We start from the raw sequence: 25,701 nt of genomic DNA on the forward strand, positions 1-25,701 counted from the left end.
TTGAATTTAAATGCTTAACATACGGAATGTTCATTTTCTACTCAATCTAACTACTAGGAGTTTTGAGTAACCTGGACAAACATTTTTAAGCAAAATGTGGTTTTTAGCTCTTAAAATTTTCCAATTTCGCTTGATTCTTTGTGCATCTAGTCCTTCCTTCCATCGCAGCTACTTAACTTCTTTACAAGCTATCCAACTAATAATCTAGCTATATTGGCTGACTTTCCAGCCTCGGCTGGTTTATTTCATACTGTTGTAGATGGATTTTAGATTTTGTACTGATTAATGGAGAACGAGTTTTTTCCAAATGCTGGAATTGACTCTTGGGCAAATCCAGTATGTTCGAATTACAGAGAGATTTGAATTATAGAAAAAACATTATTAATTAGTGTTTCCCACTACACACTCTTCCCAGAACACTGGAATTTAATTCGAATCATACAGCAATCGACAAAAGAGAAGTTGAAATTGGACAAATCAAGGTGTTGCAATGCAACAGAGTAGACAGGCTTCCATGTTTGCAGGTCATGAATCAATGAATGAATCAATATCTTGGCAATTTTCGTGATCGTGGTGATGAGAACGAAAACATTGACGTGCTGGCGTTAATGGAAGAGGGGGATAGAAGGCTAATTCAAAGTTGACATTAAAACATACTTTTAGTTGTTGTAGTACCAGGTGTAGTCGTTGTCGTAGTGGTCGTCGGTTGTCGTGTTTTTGTCGTTGTGGTAGAAACAGTCGTAACGACATCATCTGTCGGTGAAAGAGTCGTTTTCGGTGCTACTGTCGACTCAATGGTCGTTTGTAACGAATCTGTTTGCATTGTTGATTGTTCTGTGGTTGGTTGTGGTGTGGAAGTGACAAATTGTTGAGTGGTGGATTGACGCTTAGTTGAGGTGGATTTAGTAGGAGGATTTGTTTTTCCTGAAAGAAGAAACAAACAATCATATGCTGTGGTGAAAAGCTTGAAGAATTTCATTATATGATGTTATTTGTGTAAAGAACGGATCCGACTCTTTCTTCTCTCTTCAAAGCTGGGTAATGAATTTCGAATGTAAAACTTAATTTTCATTGCAGTAAAGACCATACAACAGCTTATGTTCTGTTTTATTCAGACCATCCTTTATCGTTTAAAGTTAGTTTATTTTACAATAACAAGAGCTGCAACGATAACTAAATCAGGAACTACATAATGAATAATTTAGTCCAACAAACCTTGCTGGTGAAGATAGCAGTCTCGGTAACATTCTTGGGGTGTGTAGAACCTATTGTTATTGCCACCGCATCCACCATACACAAACAATTCGCACTGTCCTGTTTCATGATTGTAATAATACCGTGGCAAATATTCACGACATGGTCCTGTTGCAGCCGGCATCATACAATAACTTTCGTAAACTGGAAGAAAAATTAGAAGTATTCAAGTTTTGAATGAATTGATAAAACCTTATGAAATATGGATACTCCAAAAATCAAAATGTCGACGCTACCGTCGTCGAGAAGAACTTCCTTGTATTTTAGTTACTAGTCTTCTCAAAAGTTAACCACGCCGAAAAGGTTTTGATATGTGTATCAAAATAGATATTTCTCTTGAATTAGTGTCTTTAAAAGGTGTCAATATTGGCTAAACGGTAACAGGGAGTTTGCAGATTAACAAGAAACTTATAGTGACCGAGTGACGAATCTTTTCCCCTAATAATGAGGTAACTTTTACATGCTTTTACTAACCAGGGCATCCTTCGAAGTCAGGACCCAGGGAAGGAGTGACACCATCTTCACAACACCCATAAGCATGACCACATCCTTCCTTTAATGAGGGTCCACCAAGGCCATCAGTTACTTCATTGATGCTTGGCGTCGTTACTGCAACAGGATAAATAAATAAAAATATTAACAAAAGGAAAATAAGGTTTAGTCGCAGTCTTTTTGAATCACCAATAAGTTTTGTCTTAACGCTCGAAATTCAGATTTAAAATGTTTTTATATTCCATAGCAATTTTGCTTTTGCTTTTGAGCGATTTTGCCAAAATTTCGAAATTTAAGAATGAAATCTCATTACTATCAATGTAAAAATAAGGTATACAGAACCATTATACAGAACCATTTTGGAATTTCCAAATTAACAAATTACCGAAGTTCCGGAAGTAGATTTTCGCAAAGCCGAAATTTCGTACGCCCCTATTGTCTAGATTTAAAGCGTTACTGGAAAGGACTTGTTCTACATCGATAGTTAAAAGTATGATATTGTACACTGAGCTTAAAAAACAACCGACTCGAGTGATTGGTAAGCCTACCTTTACGATAAATGCACATGTTTTCACATTCTGATTTACTCAAGAAGTTATTTTCATTCGAATCACAACCTCCAAACGCGAACACTTGACATTGCCCGTTCACTTTGTCGAAATAATAACGTTGGTCGGCCGTTACGCTACCGCTATCACACGTTCCACGTTGTAACGGCATCTCGCAAGGGTCTGGAAACGATAATGATAAGTATGAGATTATTTCATAAATTTTTACATCACCTCGTTTTCAAAAAATTGTAATGGTAATTGATTCACATAGGAGTTCATAAGGAACTGACACTATTCTTAAATAGTAGCACTTAGGAGGGGATCGAAGACTTCAATCACCCTTGGTAATGATTTCAAAACGAGGCTAAGCATGATAAATACTTTAGATTACGTACCTGTGATGTCTTTAGGGTCTGTAGTTATCTTTGGTTGGAATGTGATCTAAAAAACAGAAATTTCATGAAAATACTAACGATGCTTAAAATCAAGTTCTAGAATTTATTCACAAGATTTCATTTTAAAGCTTCATCTACAACAAAGCTTGTTATATATTTAGAGCATCGATTTCAGTAATTATAATTTCTTTACTGACTGATTTACTGACTTCTAGGCTTTATTCTAGCCTTATTGGTACATTTTTGAACTTTTAGATCCCAAGATTGTGAATTCATGTTAAAACGAAGCGTCAAAACTTCAATCAGACCACAAATATTTGCGGTTTTTAAAATTTTGCAGGGAAGTCCTTTTTAATCAAATATTATGACTTTTATTGTTGAAATATTGTTACTTACAGCTGGCGTTGTGGAAAGTGGTGCTTCTGTTGGTTGGATTTCTATGGCAAAACAAAAATGTTTAAGTTGAACCCCATAGATTGCCGAAGTCGAAAATACTGACGATGAAAGTGTACATTTTGAGGTGGTAAGCCTTGAACTAGAGTGCCCTCAAAATCCCATTGCACACAAGGATGAATAGTTGGATAATGAACAAGAAGCCAGCATAGGCCGAAGAAAATATGGAGTTTACGAATGAAATAAATATGGATTCAAAGAAAATTCTTGTTTCAAAAATTTCCCCGACAAGGTTTTCCCTGAAAATAATTTTAACCCTAGAAATCCTAGACCCGTCCCTGAATTAGGTGAGTTGCGGAAAACTGGAGCACCTTCCTGAAAAAGAATTAACCGAACAACGCAATTATGGTTACCTTGGACACACTCTTGTTCACATTTTCCTTGACTTATGTAATTATTCTTGTTTCCACGGCAACCACCATAAACAAAGAGTTTACATTCATTGGTTAATTGATCGTAATAATACCGTTGGAAGTTCCCTTCACAATTGCCAGAGACTTTGGGCATGTCGCATGATGTTTTGTACACTAGAAACATACGAATAGAAACCATTCTTTATAGATATATATCCTCCGAATGGGTCGAGTGTCGTAGCACGCCACAATGCCAGGAACTTTTACGAACACTCTTATCTCAGAGAAGTGGTACCCTGTTCCCCTTTCATTGGATGGGTTGACCCGGGCGAAGTACATTCACTCAGCAGGTGAGTCACAAAAACACAGTGAGCCTCGAACCCGGACCTCCCAGTAAAAGTGCTGATTTACCGTCGTCCTCAGTCAGTCAGGATATGAAAAAATCAGAAGTTAACTGGCTCTGTCACTGAAAGTCACATATACATAAACTCGCTATTTACTATTTAAACGTGGCTTACTACTTACATGGACACATGTAGTCGTTTGGTCCTTTTGAAGACGAGATGTAATCGTCACAACATCCGAAAGGACTATTACAACCAGGACGCTCAGCAATATATTTCTCAGGATTGACAACTCCTAAAATGTCAAAAGATGAAAAATTTACATTTGAGAATAACTCGGAAAAGGTGTACTTTATCGGCTGACTAAATTTATCCCTAACCAAAATTATCCATGACTAAAAGAAGTCGACTTTTCTTTTCCCGTACTAATGAAATCTCAGCTTTTCCACGGTAAGGTATAACTTTCAAAGTAAACACTTTTATGTGATATCATCGAGTATGGAACAAAATCGGTTTGGAATATAGTCTAACCATACCATAATATAGCAAGAGAAAACCTTATGACTCACATGACCTTAACAAATCTTCGTGATTTTAAGAAAGTGCCTCGTGTATTTTGATTGCGTAATATTTACTAAGGAGACAAAAATGTGAGATTTTAACCAGCAAAGAAAAACTATCAAGGTCAGTCTATATTCGAGTAAAAAGGTTTCGCGATGGGATAAAAACCCTTGTATGTTCTCTTACCGTTGCAGAAACCACAAGATTTTCGGCAATATTCTTTCATGTAGTGACTGATACGTTGACAGAATCCGGGCACTGATGCGTATTTGCGACAATCATCACGTTTGTCCTCACAAACCACTAGGTAGATTAATAGAACACAATAAGACCTCAAAATAACGGACACCTCTGATTAGCAGAAAAACGATGATTTTTCCCCATCCGTTTTCTAGTCATGAATCCTCATAAAAAAGTTTCTAAGCGGTGGATTTCTAACTAGCGGACACTAACACGTTTCCCCGACGGTGTCCGCTAGTTAGAGGCTCCACTGTAAAAAATAATTTCTTTCACAGGAAAGGACTTCAAGGAATTTTCCGCTGCTTTCATGGGGGGTTAAAGGTCCTGCCAGATGTCGAGGAAATGGACTGAACGGGTGACAGAAAGAACTGGTCGTAACAATTATAAATGTCATTATACCCATAAATATTTAAAGAGGGCATACGAAAAAAAAAGGCAAAGAGCAACTAATAGGCTTGGGTGAAATTTTACGAAAAGAAAAGGTTCACAAATTCACCAATAAATGCATTTGAAAATCACCAGAGAAAAGGTGCTGTTACGTAAGATATTTTCAACGTTAACTAATGTTCAAAACGTCCATATAACGTTAGATGAACATTGAATCAACATTAGGTGCCAGCTGGGCACTTACCAGCTGTACAATCTGGTTGTTGTCCTTCAGCTCTGGTTCCTTCCAATTCTCTACCATCATTATCCACACACCAGCAATGACCAATAGCATTCCAACATTGAATCTTCTCAAATTGTCCTTTTGAATCACATTGCGGTGTAAATGCACCAATGAATCCGGTCGAGGCTCGTTGCTGGAGAATCTCACATTTGCTGGCTTGTCCTGCAGAAAGAAAAGAAAATTCAGATTTTTAGAAGTATTATACTATCAATCTTTTATTTGTTCCTTATATACAGCGAATTTCTAATTACTGATTAACAAACCGAAATTCCAAATAAATTCAAACATATGGAAAAATGTGTATCTCACAATTGCTGGCTTGACCTGCACAAGCTAATGAGATCATAAGGGAGTTCTATCAATCTAGTAAATAACTCAAAAATGGGATCTAAGAAGGCTCTTGAAGAGACATCTTGCTGCTTATTACCATTAAATTTCGAAAGGAAACATCAAAAACCAATTATTAGATAAATGCTGCAATATTTGGGAAATGCTTGTTTTCCAATCAACCCCCCATTCTTCCTCCTTATTTCACCTTATTGTTTGTCAGAACTCATCAAGCAGCAGGTACACACAACGTCAAAACAATGTACCATACATGATGGGATGTTCAGATGAATGTTGACAGAACGTTGAGATAACGTTGTGTGTACGGCAGCAAAGATTATCCAGGCAACACGAGGTTGCATTTCTCCGTATCAATTTAGGCAAGCAGTAGAAAAGAATCAAAGTTATAAAGAAAGACAGCTCACTTGGACATCCTTTGCCGTTGGGTCCTTGTGCTGGTGTTTTCAAATCTTGACAACATCCGAATTCAGTATCCTCACATTGTTTTGCTGTGTCTGAAAGTTTATGGGTAGGATTACATTAGAAATACGCTTTCAAGAGAAGTAATATGACTTCTAGAAAGACTTAAATTTTTGTTCGATCATTGGGAAATTGGGCCATTCCATTTTATATCCATACAGGGGAGTGGACGAACATTTTCTAGCAGGTAATTGCGAACAGAATTTCCAGGGGGTCTAAAAGAGTGTTTTTTCGTTCATTTTATCGGTGGTAAAAATTTATGTTAAAAATTTCCAAGGGGTAAAAGACCGATTCTAGTTCGTTCAATGTAATTTTAAGAATCGATAATAAGGTTTTTATTGCAAATTTTGGGTTTCTACACATTTCCAAGAAATGTTTTTTGACTTAAAAAGGTCCCCCCCCCCTGTTTGAAACTTAATGGAATGGCCCATTCCATTGCTTATCAATATTTATAAAAAAAATAAGAGCTTAGAAATAGAACGTACAAGTGCAATATAAAGGTGCAACAAAAATGTGCAATGGGTGAGTGCAAAAAGCATCGAATAAAATTACCTGGACATCCCTCAAAGCTAGAGCCTTGTGCAGAGGTGACGCCATCTTGGCAACACCCAAATTTCTTATTGTGACAATCATTAACTAGAGAAAGAAATGAATTCAATCAATCGTTCAATCAATCAATCAATCAATCAATCAATCAATCAATAAATCAATAAATCAATCAATCAATCAATCAATCAATCAATCAATCAATCAATCAATCAATCAATCAATCAATCAATCAATCAATCAATCAATCAATCAATCAATCAATCAATCAATCAATCAATCAATCAATCAATCAATCAATCAATCAATCAATCAATCAATCAATCAATCAATCAATCAATCAATCAATCAATCAATCAATCAATCAATCGTTCAATCAATCAATCAATCAATCAATGGTGCATTTAAAAAAAATAAGACAAAGGAAAAAAAAGGAGATATTAACATATCTAATCCTCCCCAGTCGAGGTTAAAAGGTGCAAAACACTTACCAATGACGTCGCATCTTGGTTTGTTCGGAAAATATGTACGTGAGCCGAAAATTTCAGTACCATCTTCAGGGCGAACGCACCAACAAAGACCAACAGAGTTCCAGCATTGTAAAGGTTTGTATTGACCATTGGCATTACAATCAACGATGAAATTGTCTTTATGACGGTTCCTCAAGTCGATGTGACGATCATACTGACATCTGGTCAATGACGATCTATCAATTGCATTTTCTTTGATAGAAGAAGATATAGGAATGATACAATTTGAAATTAATGGACGAATTTTCGGTGGATTTACGAAATAAAAAGCAAAAGACCATTGGTTTGACCCCAAATAGCTTTACTACTTTTACCGTTGATTCGCTAAATACTAGAAATCCAAAGGAAAAGGAACATAGAATGTTCAAAATGATATGATAAAGCTTCTCAATTTTAGATGTTAAACATCGCCATAATATCACAAAGACTAGAGAGTCTTTTTTAATCATAATCATAAACAGTTAATAGATTTCAAGTTTATACCCCATAAATAGAATACTTTTTTTTTAAGTCTATAAATTTGTAACGGGTATAATTAGACACCCCAGTATCCCAGTGGAACTTTCTCCTTCAGCGGGGATGGAAAGCTCTAACAATATCTCAACGGGGATTAGAAATTATATTGTATCCAGCTCGAAAGCGCTAATTTGGATGGTTTTAGGGTGAATTTTTTACATTTAGTTTCCAACGGAAATGAAATCATGGTGCATTTTTCAAGTGGGGTTGGGGTGGGGGCTCCACAGGGTCTATGTATTTAAAAACAATTTTACTTTAAACTTACCACAGGTGACTTTCTGATTGTTGACATAGAAGACAGCACTGCATTGACCACAAAGATTAACACGGCATTCCGCACCACGTTGGCCCTCACACCGAGCTTTCAAACATGGATTCTTAGTGCATGGAACTATACCAACACCAGGTTGGCAACGATCCTCAAACTTTAATGTTGCAACTAGATGAAGAAAAACCAAATGATGATTAGATTTTTAGAAACATATTTTTACCGTGCATGTGATGATGGTAAGGAATAACAAAAAAAGATCAACTAACATTAATCTAACGTATGGGGATGGACATTGGCTAGATGATGTTTTTCGAAAGTGCGAGCTGAAGTTTGAATACATCAACAAACAATGCAAACCGTCCAATACCATAACTTGCTCAGGGTTATCAAAAATTCTACAAAGGATATATTTCAGATACTCTTTTTTACGAGAACAATTTCATAAGAATAATGAATCGCAAAATCGCCAAAAGGTAACAACAATGCTGAGCCTGGAAGTACTGAATCAAAAAAAAATCAAGGGTATAAAGCCTGGAAATCCTAAATAAGAGCAGGATATTGACTTTTGAGGATTAAAGTGCCAAAAAATGAAAACAGGTGAGACTCATCCGTCATCAACAATTTACTGGTTCTTATAAAAGTAAAAGAGGAATGTAAAGGGCTCATTCCTTTACCCATTCATCCTCAGAAAAGTTTTTGCTAACAAATATTGTAAAAATAGATACGACTTCTTGTACTTACGAGTCGTTCGTGGGATTTCGGGTCCGCCAAGTGCACCACTGCCTGGGTTCACTACTATATAGAGAAAATTTGAAGGAAAAATCTAACATTTTTAAAAACCATCACAATTCAGGGAGATTCAGGTATCAAAGTGATTTAAAGGTTAAAGAGATAATCAGATGCTTGTCATCTAAGTCATCACCAAAAAACTATAAATTTTGACGTAAAAAGTGGGTATGAATTTCCATGTATTTCTTATCATCCGATCTCAGGAAATATTAGGAAAATAACTAAGGCAAAAAGATTTGCGAGAATTTCTGAATACTGTTGGCTTACTATAATTCGATTTTAAAGGAGCCAAAAATTGTTTTTCAAATAAAAGAAAGATTTGAATAATGAAGAGGATTTTATGCGATTTTTCAGTTGAAGGGACCAATGTTTAATTTTGAATTACAGAAAGATTCGAATAATAGAGGTTCGAAATAGAGTCAGACTATAAAACCATAAAAAAAACTACGGATTTTAAATCATTACTTAAAGAAAGATACAAGTAACTGACCTGATCCACTGTCTCCATGACAATCCACTTCTCGGTCATTGACATAAAAGACAGCTTTACACGTTCCACAAATGTTCAAACGACATTCAGCAAGTGGATGATTTGGACATTGAGCTTCTTCACAAAAATCACGATTGCACGGTGCGAAAGGTGATTTTGGACCACACCCATCTTCGATAATCGTTTCACCAAGTACTGAAAAAAATAAAAAGTATGTATCGTACTTCCTCTAATAAGCGCTGCACTAAAGTTTTGAGTTTTGAACTAACCGCCACCCTCTAATAAGCGATGCAGCGCTTAGTGAGAACCACCTCTCTAGAGATATTAACCCATGGATTGATCGAATTCGTAGAATAACTAAATATTTCTGAATCTTTGAAAGTCTAATATCGAAATAAGTGCCTGCATCTAATGAGCGCTGCAAAGGGATAAATTGCTGGCAAGGGGTTATCGTAAAATACAGGGATAGTTTGATATACATGCGCTATGAATACAAAATCAAGCTAAGTTTATTTTTTTTTCATTTTTCGGCATTTTTCGAAGTCGATTGATGTCGTTTTATTTCTATATTGCGTGATGTCAAAGTTTGAGGCATTAAAACGATTGCGTGCTTTTGAACGCATCTAACATGTGATTTAGAAAGGTAAAAGCGCTTAAAAATTGATTTGAAAAAACCTCGTTATTAATTCAAATATAGGGTCGCCAAAAGGTTAAAAGAGAGAAGACTCAAGAATGACCCTGTAGAAACATACACGCTTTTTTTATAAGAATGGTGTAAATCCATTTCATCATGGATATTCTTAACGTTTGGGGAAAATCATCCTAAAATATTCTTACAGCATTCTTAGGTTATACTTCAGACTAGATTTAACATTTAGTACATGCGTCTAAAGCATAAAATGGCATTTCTGTGAAAGGAGTAAGCCTTACTTGGGGGTAATTGACAATTTATAATTGAAAACGCTCTAAAAATGGCATTCTCAGCTTGAGTTGCAAATATCCATGATGGTGATATTCTTAGCATTATTCTTAATTTTTTGGTCATTTTCATCATGGACATTCTTATAAAGTGTATTCTTATAAAAAAACGTGTAACATCTTTCGTTGCAGAAAGCTGTAATTAGTATAATAGCATCCATATTTCTTAATTACAATTTTGGCTTTGCAAATTATCAAGGCTATTATCAATTATCAATTATACTGATTCCAGCGAAGCTGCTTGAAAAAGGTTGGTGTAAGTTTACCTAGATTGGTTTAGATAAAAATGTCTGAAGTCATTACATTGACGCACTCACAAACATTTTGATCTCATTCTCCCGAAAGTCTCTTAGAAAGGTTACGGTTGACAGGTGTACTGAAATTCAAACGGGTGGTTTGCAAAGAATAGTTCTTTTCATTATTATATCATTCGTATTAATTTTTAAACACAGATTAACTTTCAAATATTTCAATAAAATGAAAATCGCACCATAACTTAATCGCGTGCAGAAAATGTTCAGCAACAAAACACTTTATAAACGATGGCAAAATATCAAGTGTGGGAAATAACTCAATGTTTTCTTTACAATTTTTTAAAAATATATTTTCTCTTGATGTTAGTTTGAAAGTTGCTTGAAAATACGGCAAAGCTTTGTACGATCTTCTCCTTTGTCTCTTATTATCTTAGTTTACCCGATCGCGTGATCGTACTTCAAGCCAAAACCTAGCCAAAACCATGATTTTATGTTGATGGTAAAACAATACTTTCATCACTGAGAAGGCAATCCTTAAAGTGTGTATATCAACGTGAACTGTTGTATTTTGAAAGGTTAGGTCATTTATTAAATATTTCCCGTTTTCCAAAAGGGAAATATTTGTTAAAACGGGCTTTCTCCATTTCCAGTGTCAAAACGCCTTCCGTACGCCCTGACTGACGCCCGTTTTAATTTCACAGCGAAAAATGCATCCAGTGAAATATAAGTAATGTATCATGATTCAAGTCGACTGATAAACTATATATATAATATATGTCACAAGTTCCTTACGGATTCTCAAGCCCGGTTATAATAAAACTATTACATGTTAGTAGCAGACCCGACTGGCAATTGTTATGTAGCAGGTTGAAACATGAGTTTTTGCTAGAAAGATGCAGTTTGTTTTCAAGTTAAATCTTTAAAATAAATCAAACTGTGTGGGTTTCTTTACTTCCAAACAACCTACCAATAGTTTTGGAGCACTCCATAATAAAGGAAGATGGCTGTTCTTGTGGATTGACTTTCTGGTTACCCCATATAAACACGATGTGACATGAAAGTGAAGAGACATGATTTGTTGGTCTCTTTCTATTTCTATTTCTATTTGGTTGAGTTGCAGGATCTTAGCAGGTTACTGCACAGGCGACTGAGGTTCGATTCCCACTCGCAGCGGTTCACTTGGCAAGTGAATAAACCTTCGCCCGGGTCAACCCATGCCATGTGAGGGGAATTGGGTAGTCAGTCCAAGGTGCTGACGGGGCGCTCATTGAAAGCGTCTATAGTTGCGAAAATACGCCTCAAAGCCTCCTGCAACTCAACCAAATAGAAATAGAAAAAAGTTTGTATAGGCGCATATTCAACTTTTTCAGTTGTGATAGCCTACGTAATAACTTGCGCTCCAGTAGTTTGGTGAAATAGCTCCAATATTGGCTTTCCAAGTTAGGAGGGACCTTCCCGAAGGCATTTAACGGTGGTTAGACTAGGCACACAGACAGTCATACAGAAACACCATAAAGTGAAAGTATATAGCTATAAACTCAAAAAGTCTAGCTTCCTGAAGGCACGTCTTTTCATTGTCTGCGCTGCGATCATCTTAATGGATTCAATCAGCTTTCAGCTTGGAGAAAAGATTGCATCATGAAAAAGTACTATGCACTTTAAAAAAAATTAGGCGCATTTCAACTTTTCTCGACTTCTGAATGGCATTCCTTTATTTTTCTTTTGACCAACAACATAAAAGATTTTGCTTGAGAAGTGCAATCAAAGCGTAGGCGAGTGGAGTCCGGGCCTTAGCTAGGATTGGTTTCTATTTCGCCCTATTTAAGATGACACAGAACCTTTTGATAAATTTTATCCGCAGTATCCTCTTGGCTATTGTTTATTAGGCAAAGTAGCAATAGAGAATCAATCAATCAATCAATAATTAAATCAATCAATAATCAAATCAATTAATTATTCCTGATTATTTTTTATGTTTCAATCTTTAAAGCATTAAAAGCTTTATAAGTGCATGACATGGCCTTTCAGGGGGGGCATTTAGTGAAAGCTATGACTAGTTTATTTATTGTTTCAACATTTCAAGCTGCTTCTAACCTAGGCCAAAGAAACAAAGGCAATTATTGATTTCGTCTGCGAAAGTATTACTATTGGTGTTCGCAGCGGCGGTGATGGGGGCGAAAAAAATTGAAGACAAAACGAAAGTGATACATTTCTTGGTCACACTCACCATGTATAAAAATGTAGTCGCTTTTTTCAAAAAGAGCAACATAAATATTTTCTTGGTCACACTCATCATGTATAAATATTGTAGAGTAGTCAAAAAGACCAAGATAAATGATAACAAGTTAAGAATATTTCCAGGCTTCGCAAACTCTAAAGCACAGCGAATTGCACAAAATAGTCACAGCTTAATGGTGGAAATAGGAAAATTTTCTGAATATTCTTAGGCTTAAAACTCGGAAAATTAAGAAAATTGATAAGACTTCAAAATTTCTTGATGTTCATATAAAAAATGTGTGGGGCCGTGTCCTGCTGAAACGTGATGGGCAATTTTTAATTAACTATCATAATGAACTGAAAGGCGTGATTAAAAATTGAAAATTGAAAATTGAACTCCGATGATGGTGAGGGAAAACTGAAAGTCATGGCCAGTCAGCAACTCTTAACGCATAAATACAGGAAGTTTTAAGAGAATTAGATTATGATTCTAATGAATTAAAATATTTAAAGATTTTGCGACGTGCCAAGATGATCTTGATGAAAACACGTTTCTAATTTGTCACGAATTTTCAACAAATTGAAGAAAATTCTACCGATTATCTCATGTGGGAGGCCTTCTTCAACAAGTTACTGACGACAGACATCTCTTTAGTGTGTCAAGGGTTTTACGCAACGCTTAACAAAATATTCACACGCTTTTAGGGCACAAACACGATTTCGAGAATATTATAGGAATGGTGCAAAAATAAAATTCTGAAGATTTGAAACTCCTGAGTTTATTGGCATGCCATCCGGGCCACAATATTGACTAAACTTTTCATCGTTTGCTACAGTCAGCACATCAGGGTATTACAAAATATTACTTCTCAAGATTTGATAACAATACAAATGATTTTAGCCACCGAGAAAGGTTGAAAATCAAAATTTTCTTCGTCGGCGCAAAACATGGATGAACCTCTTTAAAAGTAACTAATTCTTTGCCCTTTCATACTTGAACTACAAAATTTTGGACAGAAAATTATTTTCAATGGGTTACTTTAAGTATCAATTTAGCAATCTAGTGCCCCTAATAGCCAAGCTCGAGCACTTGAATTTTACATTCATCATGTATTACATTACAGAATATCAATACAACATGGTAGACTTTAACTTCCTTCCTGAAGTTTGTTTACACTAAGAGTCATTCTTTAATACCATAACATACTCTATTTAGAAGGGGGTACACTTGTCTGCGGTCAGATTTTGGTTTCAAGGAGCTTTTCAAAAATAAAAATAGAGGTATTTTTAAAGATGACAAGCATAATATTATTTTTTTGATATGAAAAGATTATGAATAGATGATATCAATTAAAGTCCACTCTGTTTTCTTTACAATGTGGAAACCACCCTCAAGGCAATTTGTCCGATTACGCTGACATGGTTCCCACATAGAAGCACAAAAAGAGTGCATACCTAAAGTAAATGGACTTTAAATACAAAGGCCAACACTTTGACGTGAGATTGTGAACAACTTTGTTCGAGTGCCTAGGAAGTTATAGGACGCCTTATCTGTCTATATCTAAATCATTCTTGTGACAGGGGGTGTAATAAAAGGAAATATTGACAAGAACTTTTAGTGTAATATTTCAGGCTGAATTTCTGCTTACGTCATCTAAAAAACATTCCAAAAAGGTGACAATAACAGTGTCAACTTAACACTCATTTTATTATGACTGACTGGCTACCATTACGATTACGCAATCCCAGTTAAAGATTTGGGTGGGATCCAGATCTACTCGGTGGAAAATGCAGGCCAGATAGCAGTGACCTCGCCTATCAAAAGTTCACGGGTAAATCATATACGTTAAATTAAGGATTAGATTACTAGACGATACATTTTTATAAGAGCATTCAGATCTTCTTAGCTTTCTGAGTTTTAAGCCTGAAAATGTTTCACTATTTTCTGAGTATTTTTGTACAATTTCCGGAAGGATTGGTTTGATGTTTTGAAGTCCATGAAGCCTTAAAATGTTCTTAACTTGTTCTTGATATTTTGGCTATCTAAGCCTTGTGTTCTCTAATACTTTGCTCTTATACAATAAAACATGTAATTCTATGAAGCTCTTAGCGTGTTTATGATGGATTAGGCTAAATTATATTCGTAGTTATTTGTTGTGTGAAAAAGTAAATTTTAAACAATAGAAAAATTGTGAAATACTCGAATCATTATTAGGAGTGAAAATCGTGTGTTATTTTTTGTCAATTTTATAAGACTGAGAGTTCCTGCTGAGTTATATATTAAAATTCGATGATTCAGTATTTTTCATGTGTTAGTTTTTAAGGTTTTTGCAAAAATGTCATATATCTGACCATTAAACAAACATATGATTGGTGGGATTAATGCTTAATGTAACACAATTTCTATTGATTAATCAATCAACAATAACAATATCGTGTTAGTGTGTTGTGATTCATCATCATTGTTTTTAAGAAAAATGAAAGGCATGATTATGAATCATATGAACTAGTTAAAATTTTTCATCATAAGAGTGTCTGGACAATAGAGATATTACAGTATATTTACATTTCATTAAAGTATCACAATATAAATATCTCCAATAAATGTGTCACTTCTTTAATACCGAATTTAAAGCAATTGGCAATTCTTTGCGAAAGAATGCATACTAAAAAGGCTTATTCAAGTTTTAAGACAACAACAGAGCTTTCAGAACTTATCATGTAAATGTCTGATATTTAGGTGCCAGGGAAAGAAAATTGGCGTAAACTTCAAAGGAATACTTTAAAGTAATCGAAGCCAGTGTTTGGCTACGCTAAGGAAATGACTCCTCAAAACAAAGGTTACTACATGTAAGAAATTTAAAAGAGGAGAGATTTATAGTTATCTAAAATAAAAGGGCATTCTCTAATAAAAAAGGATCAAGAATCTGGTTTATGACAAATTTGGGGTGTGGTGTTTTAGAGGAATTAAAAAAAGGTTGCTACTGCTTTGCAAAATTTGACACCCAAAAAATGAATCGTCTTTACAAGTTTCAAACTTGAATGATGAGAGTCATAAGAGGGGAATTTCGTCACATTGATAATATCTAATTGTCTGATATCAAATGTTTTCTTGGGACTTTCATTCAAAATGCGAGTAATGTATCAAGTTACGATAATTGATGAGCTTCTTGACTTTTATTGCACCAAAAAAGTCTCCTTGGTAATCCTTTTCCTTTGGTCTCTGCTTTGTAATTTATACTCTAGAAGCTAATAATTATCTAGAGAACTTTTAAGTTGCAAGCTTGTAATAAATAATAACCTAGTATTAGAGCTATATCTGACAAAAAGTCTCGCCATGAGGAAAATTTTCTGAATATTCTTAGGCTTAAAGCTCGGAAAATTAAGAATATTGAAGACTTGATGTTCTCATAAAAAATGTGTAGAACCGTGTCCTGTTGAAACGTGATGGGCAATTAGGGATTTTTAATTACCTATTATAAAGTACTGAAGAGTGTGATTGAAAATTGAAAATTGAACTCCGATGATGGGGAGGGAAAACTGAAAGTCATGGCCAGTCAGCAACTCTTAACACATAGATACAGGAAGTTTGAAGAGAATTAGATTATGATTCTAATGAATTAAAATACTTAAAGATTTTGCAACGTGCCAAGATGATCTTGATGAAAACACGTTTCTAATTTGTCACGAATTTTCAACAAATTGAAGAAAATTCTATTGATTATCTCATGTGGGAGCAGGCTCGGATACAGAGGGAGGCTATAACCAATGGAGGAGAGTGCACTTTATTATCGTATTACCTTATATGGAAATTAATTACTCTCCATTAATAAGATAGCCTACCTCCTGTATCCGACCCTGTGGGAGGACTTCTTCAACAAAAGTTACTGACGACAGACATCTCATCTTTAGTGTGTCAAGGGTTTTACACAACAATTAACAAAATATTCACACACTTTTAGGGCACAAACACGATTTCGAGAATATCATAGGAATGGTGCACAAATATTTAGGAATAGAAGATTCAAACCCCCGTGTAACAGACCCGGTGGGACATGGGCCACTGGTAAATTTGGCCAACATTTCGTGTCCGGTGGGATAAATACCCTACAATTTCAGCCCCACTTAGATTCTATCCCCATTTGAATTAAATTAAATGGAATAAATTTTACTCCTAAACCATCTCAACTGGTTTTTTGAGCTAGGAAAAGTTCCCACACTGTGGAAAAAGCTCCACCGGGGATACGAAACAAAGTGAGAGAGAGGGGACTTTCTTTTCTCTTCTTGTGGGTCCCTCTAATGGACATCAATTAAGGCCGACCCTGTATTAGACATGGCTAGTTCAAATAAATTTGGTTGGTTAGTCAGTAACACCACAGGACCAACTTATAACGAAGGGAAATGGAAAGTTTATTTTGATGCGGAAAAACTCTTGGGGTTAGACGTGGAAGTTGGGAGAAGAAAAATAATGTTGTTTGTGAAAATACGCGAAAGAGATAACACACGCGTATAGAAATGTTTGTTTGTGAGTCGGATTTTATAGGGGGAAGGAAGGCTTTACGAAACCCTGAAACAGACAACTAGAAAAAGTTTATTCATTCTATTTCGATGATTAGGAATCAATTTTTTGGTTGCAACTTCTAAATGACGTTTCGAAAGGGGTTTAAGTTATAAATATATGAATGTCAATATGTACAGTATCTAGATAATGTGATATCTACCATGATGGCGTACCAAGATCAATGAACGTATGCCACCAAATTATTGAGACTTAACTCTTTCACAAATTGCCTTCTTATAAAAAACGGATAGATTGTTTTCATTTAGTCTTGTCAACCTCGTGTCAATTTGAGACTTACAAAAAAAATAATCAATTTTTTTCTTAAGGACCTTTTCCTCTCTGGAAAGGTTGGCGTAAGTTTATCTTATTTGACATTTGTGTTGTGGATTTCCTGAACTTTGTTAAATGGCAACAACATCGATTCATTTCTATCCAAGAATATAGCCGCATTTGTCACATGATTATTGCCTTATGAGTCAGATACCTTTTCTTGTGGTAAAGTTGATAAAAAGCAGAAAAGACTCTTTGAAACCATTGTAACCACAGACCCCGTCGGACCCCCTACCCACAGAAGAAACTCTGATGGAGAATTGAAGACTAAAGCACCCTGAACCGAACTGTTAACCCAATTAGCATTATCCGTCGGTCAATTTGCCTGACTGCCCCTCCCCCCGGGTTTAAAATGAAATAAAATAACCCATAAAAGTAAGTCTTCCGACTCAAGTCTTTTTTCATTATTGGTGTTAGTAAAATTACAAATACAAGAAACTTTTGATAGAGTTTGAGTCAGATTACGGTTTTATGTCCCGCGTTGGGAAGATAATTGTGAGTGGTAAAAAAAAAAAACGAAAAAAAACTTTTGAATAAAATTCTATAATGAAAGACAAAAAATCGAATTCAAAATCAAAGTCAATCTTCAATCTAGAAATTCAAAGGCACTATCACCAGTACTGACTATCACTTTGAGCTTTTGACAGACGTAAAACTAGCATTGTTGCATCGTTTACAATACAATGGAAACGTGGTTTCGTAATTGTATATGATACATATTTTCAACTTTTAGAATTCTTTGTAACATTTAAAAAGTTATAACTCTTAACTATTTGGTGTATCATTTTACACGAGAGAAAAGTTTACAAAATGTTGAAAGATCGGAGACAATGCGGTTTGGTGCAAAACCAAAAACATTTTTTCTCTCTAGTTTAACCCTGGTAAAGTTTCATAACATCGATGGGGCACCTTTTAAGGAATTCTTTTCTTTATATGTAACCTTTTTCTTAAAAGCTCTCAACATAGTTACCAGTATATCTAGAGGTTGTTCATGTTTTCGTAAGTTTAATAATTTCCACCATTATGGAAACAAAGGTTCGAACCTGTAGACTCGATCCTTAACAAAAATCAAAAACTACTATTCCAGAATTAGAGATACCGACTGGTGTGCGATATTTCCACTGAAATTCACGGATTTTCTCAGTACTGATATTTCGATCGGTATTGAGTATTTTTTACTGATATGGCGGTATTTATCAGATTTTTATCGTCGCAAGTATTCTAGTCCGGTATTTCACAACAGTTTCTGGTATTCTGGTTTCGCATTCTCATCGGAAGTACGTTTGAATTCTAGAATGGGATCAAAATTGGTGATCGAATGTGTAAATGCATAGATAGGAAGGGCAAAGGAACACCCTTTGCGCCACATTGTGTTACAAATAGCTTGTTATCGACGCATAGGAAACCACGAATACGCTGTTGTGCAATGACGCTTTAAACATAGTAATGCTTACAAAATCTCTTTTACGCAACGTTTGTATGTTTAATATATCAATATAAAGCAATAAAAAAAAATCATCAAAAATAAAAATGGCGGCTTATAAAGTTGATTCCTTGTTTAAAATCGAAATGTAAACAAACTTCATGATAGAAGACTTGGCCGCATCGCCTCTGGCTTAAGATTGTTATTTTGATGTTTCGTTTAATATCAAAAGCTGTGGGTGACTTAAAATGGACTGATTAAAATGAATATATATATTTTTCTAGTTTCTAGTATGTTTGTTTGTACACTAGTCTTTCAGGGTCAATTTTTTCTCTAACCCACACTTTGAAAATCATCAGACAGCTTGGCTATATGAGCCTAGCGATATGACTCTTTTGTCTACACCCTTTGAAAGGGTTTTTATATGTAAGTAAGAAATTAAGTGTTAGATGTTAAAATCTTTTTTCTCTAATTTTGGTATGACGCTAAAATAAAGCTCGTCCTTTTTGAAGGGTCAAATTTTCGTATCAGTGCAAATTTTTATAAACGGAAAGGTTTCAAATTCCAAGCCTACCTTGCGAAGTCTTAATTTACTTGAGGAATATTTTTTCTCTAAAAACTCTTGTAGCACTGATCATTGACATTAATCTGATAGAACCAAGATTCCCTAGATCGTTAGCATGAAAAAGGATTTGAAGGACATTCCAGCCAAACTCAAAAGTAGTTGAATTTTGCACTCTTTTATAATCCACTCCCTTTTTAATAGATAGAGTGATACCCACTCAGGGATTATCTCAGTAAGTTTAATTTTTTTCATGAGGTTCACGGCCATCCGGTTCAGCTATCTAGGAACTGGGACGAAATATTGGAAGGAGTGGGGCATTCAAACCGGGAACTCAGGCACTGACATCTTGACCATTCAGCAATCACTCAATAAACCACTGGTTTTTCTTATTTTGAAGCACGGTACGCTGACGCCGTAAATGATTAGACTTGCTAAAATGAAATAACCAAACACGTACAGACTAAATGAAATATCGCACTTACCATATGCAACCAGAACAAGTCCAAATATGACACATCCTTTCATTTTTATAGATGGTCGCCAAAATAGGCAAAAAATTCCAAAAAAAAAACAATATTCAAATCCAATCAGCCACTAATATAAGATATAACGTATCCCAAATAATTCTCAATGCGGTAAAGATTCCAAAAATCCAAAAATCTTGAAGCTCTTATTATCAAGTCTACAACTTATAATAAGCCATTCAATTTTGTGTTGCGTAAAAATCTACGGTAAAATTTGAAAAATATGTTACTAAAAGTACTTTAATGTGTGTCTTTGATAGATTAAAATCATTTAGCACTTAAAAAAAATTGCAAATGATACTTAGCCAAGACCCTAAGTAACAATAGTAACCCAATACCAATAAAATCAAATAGTTCTAGATCAAAAGTTCAAGAAATACACAATTCCACAAAGGCTCAACTTTCACACACAACAAAATTGATCAGTACCCATTTTTTAACAGCGTTTTAAAAGAGAAAAAAATCGTGGACTAAAAAATAAAAATTTGACAAAATAACAAAAGCCTCTATGATGAGAACTTTTTTTCTCGATACAAGCTAGAACACCCTTAAATGAATGACCTTTTCGGCTTCTAGTTGTAAAGGATTATGACCAATTGTTTAGACGCTTTTCATAGAGTAGAGAGAAAAATAGGTTGACAAGAAAAATTCACTTGCACACCCCTGGCCGGAAAAAGTCAAAATGATCATATCAAAAACAATACACATTCACAGTACAACGCGTCACTTAGATAAACAATCACTTAGCTGACAAATTTCTCTTTCATATTATAAAGTCGAGTCACTTTTGATTTCAACAAGGGGGCCACTCTTCTCTTCGTGTACCCCTTCTTTATATAGAATCTTTTATAAGAATTTTCTAGATCTTTTAGCGCTGCTGTTTTCTAGATCCAAACGTTGTTTCAGGATTCTAGGTCAAGCGTTAGATGAACGTTGAAGAAAACGTCTTATTCTAGCTGGGTTCAAACTTCATTGAAAAAACTTCAAAATTATAGGTCGATATTTTTGCGAAACTATCTAAAACCTGAGCTACAATAACACTTTCTTTTTGAAAATTAAAAAAACTCATTATTTCTAGTCTTCAACGAATGGTCAATTCAGCGACCTTTTTTGGTAGAATTTCATAGGTATACCAGTCAAAATGTCTTATGCCAGCTGAGTTAAGACTTTAAAAATCATCAAAAACATTTGTCGAAATTTTCCTAACTCTTTAAATCTATCAAAGCTGCGGTTGGGCAGAAAGGATCATCATTTTTAAATCTATAAACTTCACTCTTGCTTATTGTCAACAAGGGCGGCAACAACTTTTAATTTCTAAAGTAACAAGAAGCTATATGTATACCACAAGCACTTAGATATTTGAACCTTAAAGTCGTTGTATAAGCAACATTATACTTTCTATTAAACTGGTTAGATTTAACGAGAAAATCAAAACGAGTCTGTAAAATTAAACGATAGCTTGGACTAAAATACGGTAACCAAGTAACTATGTGTTGCATATAAGTTTCACTGACACGGATTTGCATTTTAAACCCAAAATCAAATTTTATGACGAAATTGGTATTCAGTGTAAAAAATGGGTAGGCTTTCTACTCTAGCCCTTGTTTGATATGTGATTCATATTTTTATGAGTTGATGACTATATTAGACTATGTAGTTTGTCAACTTTATTATAGTGTCATGTTGTCGTATAGTCTACTATAATAATAAACTAAACGTAGGCCCACAAGACAAAAGAAAAATAAACATTTAGGGGGCACAGAATTTTTTTAGATTTCAAATAGTCATGAAGAGAAACATTTTTTTTCGAGCTGATTAAAAAAATCATGAAATTCAGTTGGACATATTAATAAGTATGAAATTGATGAAATTCAATTTTTATCTTAATATGCAAGTTCAAATCTTACGGTTGTAAATTCCGAGTAAATACAATATCTTATATGATTCTTATAAAAAAATCTCCTCATTGAGATGTTGAGCTTTTTTGACTCAAATCTCCGGAAGGATATTAGAAGCAGGATGGATGAAGGTTAAGTATGATCATCTAAATTACTAAATCTCCTTCAATTCTAAACAATTAACACGTATATATCAAAAATCTATTCTGACGACTTATAAAATCTTGATACATTGACGATAAATCATGAGCTAATATAAGTACCTCTGAAATTATTAAATCGTAGCTTTAGCAATATTTTCAAAGTCTTTAACGTTAAAGAAGACTACAGTAGAATTACCGAACATTATTTTATGAGTTTAAGACTGAAAATGTACAGTTATAAAATAACCCGTACATTTTAACACCGATAGGGTGAAAAATTGTTCGAATTGAATCGAAGCTATGTTAAATTGGTGTTTATACAGTAGATACTACCTGAAAGTAGAACACTCTAATGAAAATATTTATTACAATATCATCAAATTAATTCTTAGAAAACTTTGAGCACATTGAGCTGTGGGTAGAGCAAAATTTCTAGATCACGACATAGCCTTCAACCTTTGTCACTATTTTCTCTAAGTCTGAACTCCTGAAAACTATCCAGAAATCATCCCAGAATCAGCACCCATGTTTGATGTATATGTGTCCTTATTTCATTACTTTAAAGTAGCAAAAAAAATATTTGAAACATATAATTCTAAGACACTCTCTTTAGACAACCCCAAACCATATTTGACACCAAAATCTCGTTAATAAGAAAAAGGAAAAAAATTTGGATTATAAAAAACCCTTGCACGAGATTTAATAGCTCTTTCTAATTCAAATGTAACTAAATGTCGATGTAACGCGAGGTTTTAAGAATGTCGAGGTCACAGAAAAATGTCACCAAAAAAGCAAGCGCCATAGCTACATAGCTAAGAACCAAAAAACTTTATTTTGCCCAAGTAAATACTATTGGCCCTACTGGTTACCTGCTCCAGATGTGGATTTCGCTATCAACACGCTTTGCTCTAAAGGTACGATACGAAATATAACATCTGTGGACATTGGCCATACCTCTTTGAAAGTTTACAACAAGGTGCTCGTTGTAAAAACGGCACCCCATTTGAGCCATTTCTCACCCGCCAAATCTATCAAAAAAATCTACCCCATAATCCTTTGCAGCAAAATCAAAACAAACCTTGAAGCGGCAAACACTAGTTTCCAGGATATTGTTTTGAACGCGGTCTCGCATGAATCCGTCCAACAAAGACGTCAGATTGTTTGTTTTCACCCATCCCTTTAGTGCTTCAGCGTGGTGGGCAGAAATCCGGGGTGGTCAGTAAATCGAGGTCAAAAATCCAGGATGGTCAGTAAAACGAGGTCAAATATCCGGGGTGGTCAGTAAAACGAGGTCAAAAATCCAGGGTGGTCAGTAAAACGAGGTCAAAATCCAGGGTAGTCAGTAAAACGAGGTCAAAAAGTTCTGACTGTGGGACTGCTGAAATATATGTTGAGGAGGTAAAATCAAGGGTAGTCTAAAAAATGAGAAAAGAATCCAGGGGAGTCTTGAAAATTTGAAAAAAATCCAGGGTGTTACCTTTCCCGAAAAAGACCTCCTCAACATAGGGGGTACAAATCTTTTCTGGAATAGTCCAAGGTATACCCCAAAATCATCCTAGTGAACTGAAAAAAATATTTTGGTATGAATGAAAAAAATAACTACAGTCAACTCTCTCTCACTAATTCGAACCTCCATGGCGAATCTTTCTGTAATTCGAACATATGTAATATTGGTCCTCTCAGCTTGAAAGTGGTTTAGATTACTCTCTAGAATTCGAGTATTTCTCTACTAAGAAGAAAATGGTCCTTTTGAAAATCGAATCGTGTATGAACTTTAGTGCGTTGTGAAACACACCGAAAAGTTTTGACGATTTTGACTGAAATATTATTTTTTGTGGTATATGAAGAAATATTTGTAAAATATAATACCGTAGTTAAGAAACAATTAACTAAACCATTTGGAATGCTTCTATGTTTTACAGTAGACAGAAATATCTTTCTTTTTCTTTTTGGATTGCGTGTTAAGACTACTTTTAAGCTGAAGTAAAATTTTTCATAAAGGTATTAGTAATTTCTTAAAGACCTTACGATGTACTATAATGTCCAAATTTATTGAAATAAGTACCATTTTGATAGTACGATGTGTCTTAAAAAGTTTCTTTAAAGGCAGCGGTGATAAACCGATTTTCTTTAAAGCAGGTCTTGTCTGAAAATGCGACAAATATGTTAAGACCTCTTTTTAAGGAAATTAGAAATTCAAATATATTGAGAGGTTCTAATCTTTGAAGATACCTTGCTTGAGCAGGAAAAGATACATTTAAAATCGTTAACTGTTTAATGATCAGTTACTAAAGAGGAGTTGCCTTTTTATAATGATTCTTGGTAAAGTGTTGAAACAAAAGAAAACATGTTTTAATGATAGTCAATTTGCACTGGAAATAATTTTAGTTTTTTAAGGAAAAACAGAAAAGAAAAATCACGACGAAAAAAATTATTTTAAGGAGGAATATCCTTGAAAAAACAAACAAAATAAAAAGGAAAGGAATATGATTAACATAACTTTCACCATTAAAGAATTAAAATCTCGATCTATATAAAGTCTGTGTGGATTATCTTTAATAGGGAACTAGGAAGAAAGCTCTGCGTTGTTTACCAATGGATTTTTCTTCATCAAAATGTACACAGGGTAAGATGATAAAAGTAAACATCTACCACAGTCCAGACCTCCTATTGAAAACCTTAGAAAATAGGCTATGACTTACAATGGCTAAGTTAAAGTCTCCTTGTAGCATCTCCTTGGATTCATCTTTAGTCCATTCACGCCCGATCAATCACCTGAAAAATGCAATGTGTTAAAGCACTGAGAATTGTGTATCTTCACAGTCCTTTTTACTTGTCCGTCCTTTACCCTTTCGTGCAACTTATGGGAGGCCAAGAAATATTTTCAAAAGTTTTTGAAAAGAAGAATTTGAAAAATATGCACCAAATATGAATTGACAACTTTGGTAAAAAATTCGGCATTATTGATGACGTCATCGATCATTATCTTTTGAAAATGCCGACAAAAGGACCTCCGCTATTTGTTTTCATTTTTATTTTATTGCTCAAATTTTGTGCGGCCACTTCACGTTACATATATTTTTGGGGTTGGGTTATTTTTAACCACCTGTCACAATCAAGTATTTTACAGCGTAGATTAGCCTTAGGTTACTACATCTTATGGGATTAAACGATGCCATTGACTTGAAATTTTCACAAGTGTTAGGTATCAAACCTTTAGCGACCGATGACGGGATATCCCCCTAAAACGAAAATTTCAATAAGATTTACATTATAATTTTCGCATAATGTCCATCTTTTGAGCCAGTTTGGGATTTTAGGTGACTAATTGGCGTAATTTTAAAAGTGACCCTTTTTTCGTTATCTATTTTCCTGATCTTTCGATTGGCACAGTTTAAATTTATTTTTCAAAACTTAAAACAAAATAGTTTGGAGGGGTTTGTATTGAAAATTGACGTCATCATAAAATGCTGAAAGAAGGGTCCAAGATATTTGATCTGAATGCGGGTTGTTATTGGACCAATAAGGATCCTCTGCTCTTTGTCA

The 25,701-nt window shown here is 34.7% G+C and overlaps 1 protein-coding gene across 1 annotated transcript in view; it reads right to left on the bottom strand.

Annotated features, from left to right (window-relative positions):
- LOC136815384 (mucin-2-like) overlaps positions 1-20,318 on the bottom strand; it is a 32,970-nt gene extending 12,652 nt beyond the window's left edge. The window contains exons 1-17 of the mRNA XM_067071821.1: positions 20,073-20,318; positions 9,263-9,457; positions 8,725-8,778; positions 7,978-8,151; positions 7,158-7,388; positions 6,673-6,756; positions 6,066-6,155; positions 5,275-5,475; positions 4,590-4,706; positions 4,024-4,137; positions 3,499-3,672; positions 3,089-3,129; positions 2,693-2,738; positions 2,295-2,477; positions 1,729-1,863; positions 1,216-1,398; positions 658-924 (exon numbers count right to left, since the gene is read on the bottom strand). Of these exons, the coding sequence (XP_066927922.1) occupies positions 658-924; positions 1,216-1,398; positions 1,729-1,863; positions 2,295-2,477; positions 2,693-2,738; positions 3,089-3,129; positions 3,499-3,672; positions 4,024-4,137; positions 4,590-4,706; positions 5,275-5,475; positions 6,066-6,155; positions 6,673-6,756; positions 7,158-7,388; positions 7,978-8,151; positions 8,725-8,778; positions 9,263-9,457; positions 20,073-20,115 (2,332 nt within the window). The 5' untranslated portion in view covers positions 20,116-20,318. The remainder of the gene's footprint in view (positions 1-657; positions 925-1,215; positions 1,399-1,728; positions 1,864-2,294; positions 2,478-2,692; positions 2,739-3,088; positions 3,130-3,498; positions 3,673-4,023; positions 4,138-4,589; positions 4,707-5,274; positions 5,476-6,065; positions 6,156-6,672; positions 6,757-7,157; positions 7,389-7,977; positions 8,152-8,724; positions 8,779-9,262; positions 9,458-20,072) is intronic.
- Between the last annotated feature and the right edge of the window lie 5,383 nt (positions 20,319-25,701).

Source organism: Clytia hemisphaerica, unplaced genomic scaffold (assembly GCF_902728285.1).
Source record: "Clytia hemisphaerica strain Z4C2 unplaced genomic scaffold, Clytia hemisphaerica genome assembly, whole genome shotgun sequence".
Lineage (NCBI taxonomy): Eukaryota > Metazoa > Cnidaria > Hydrozoa > Leptothecata > Clytiidae > Clytia > Clytia hemisphaerica.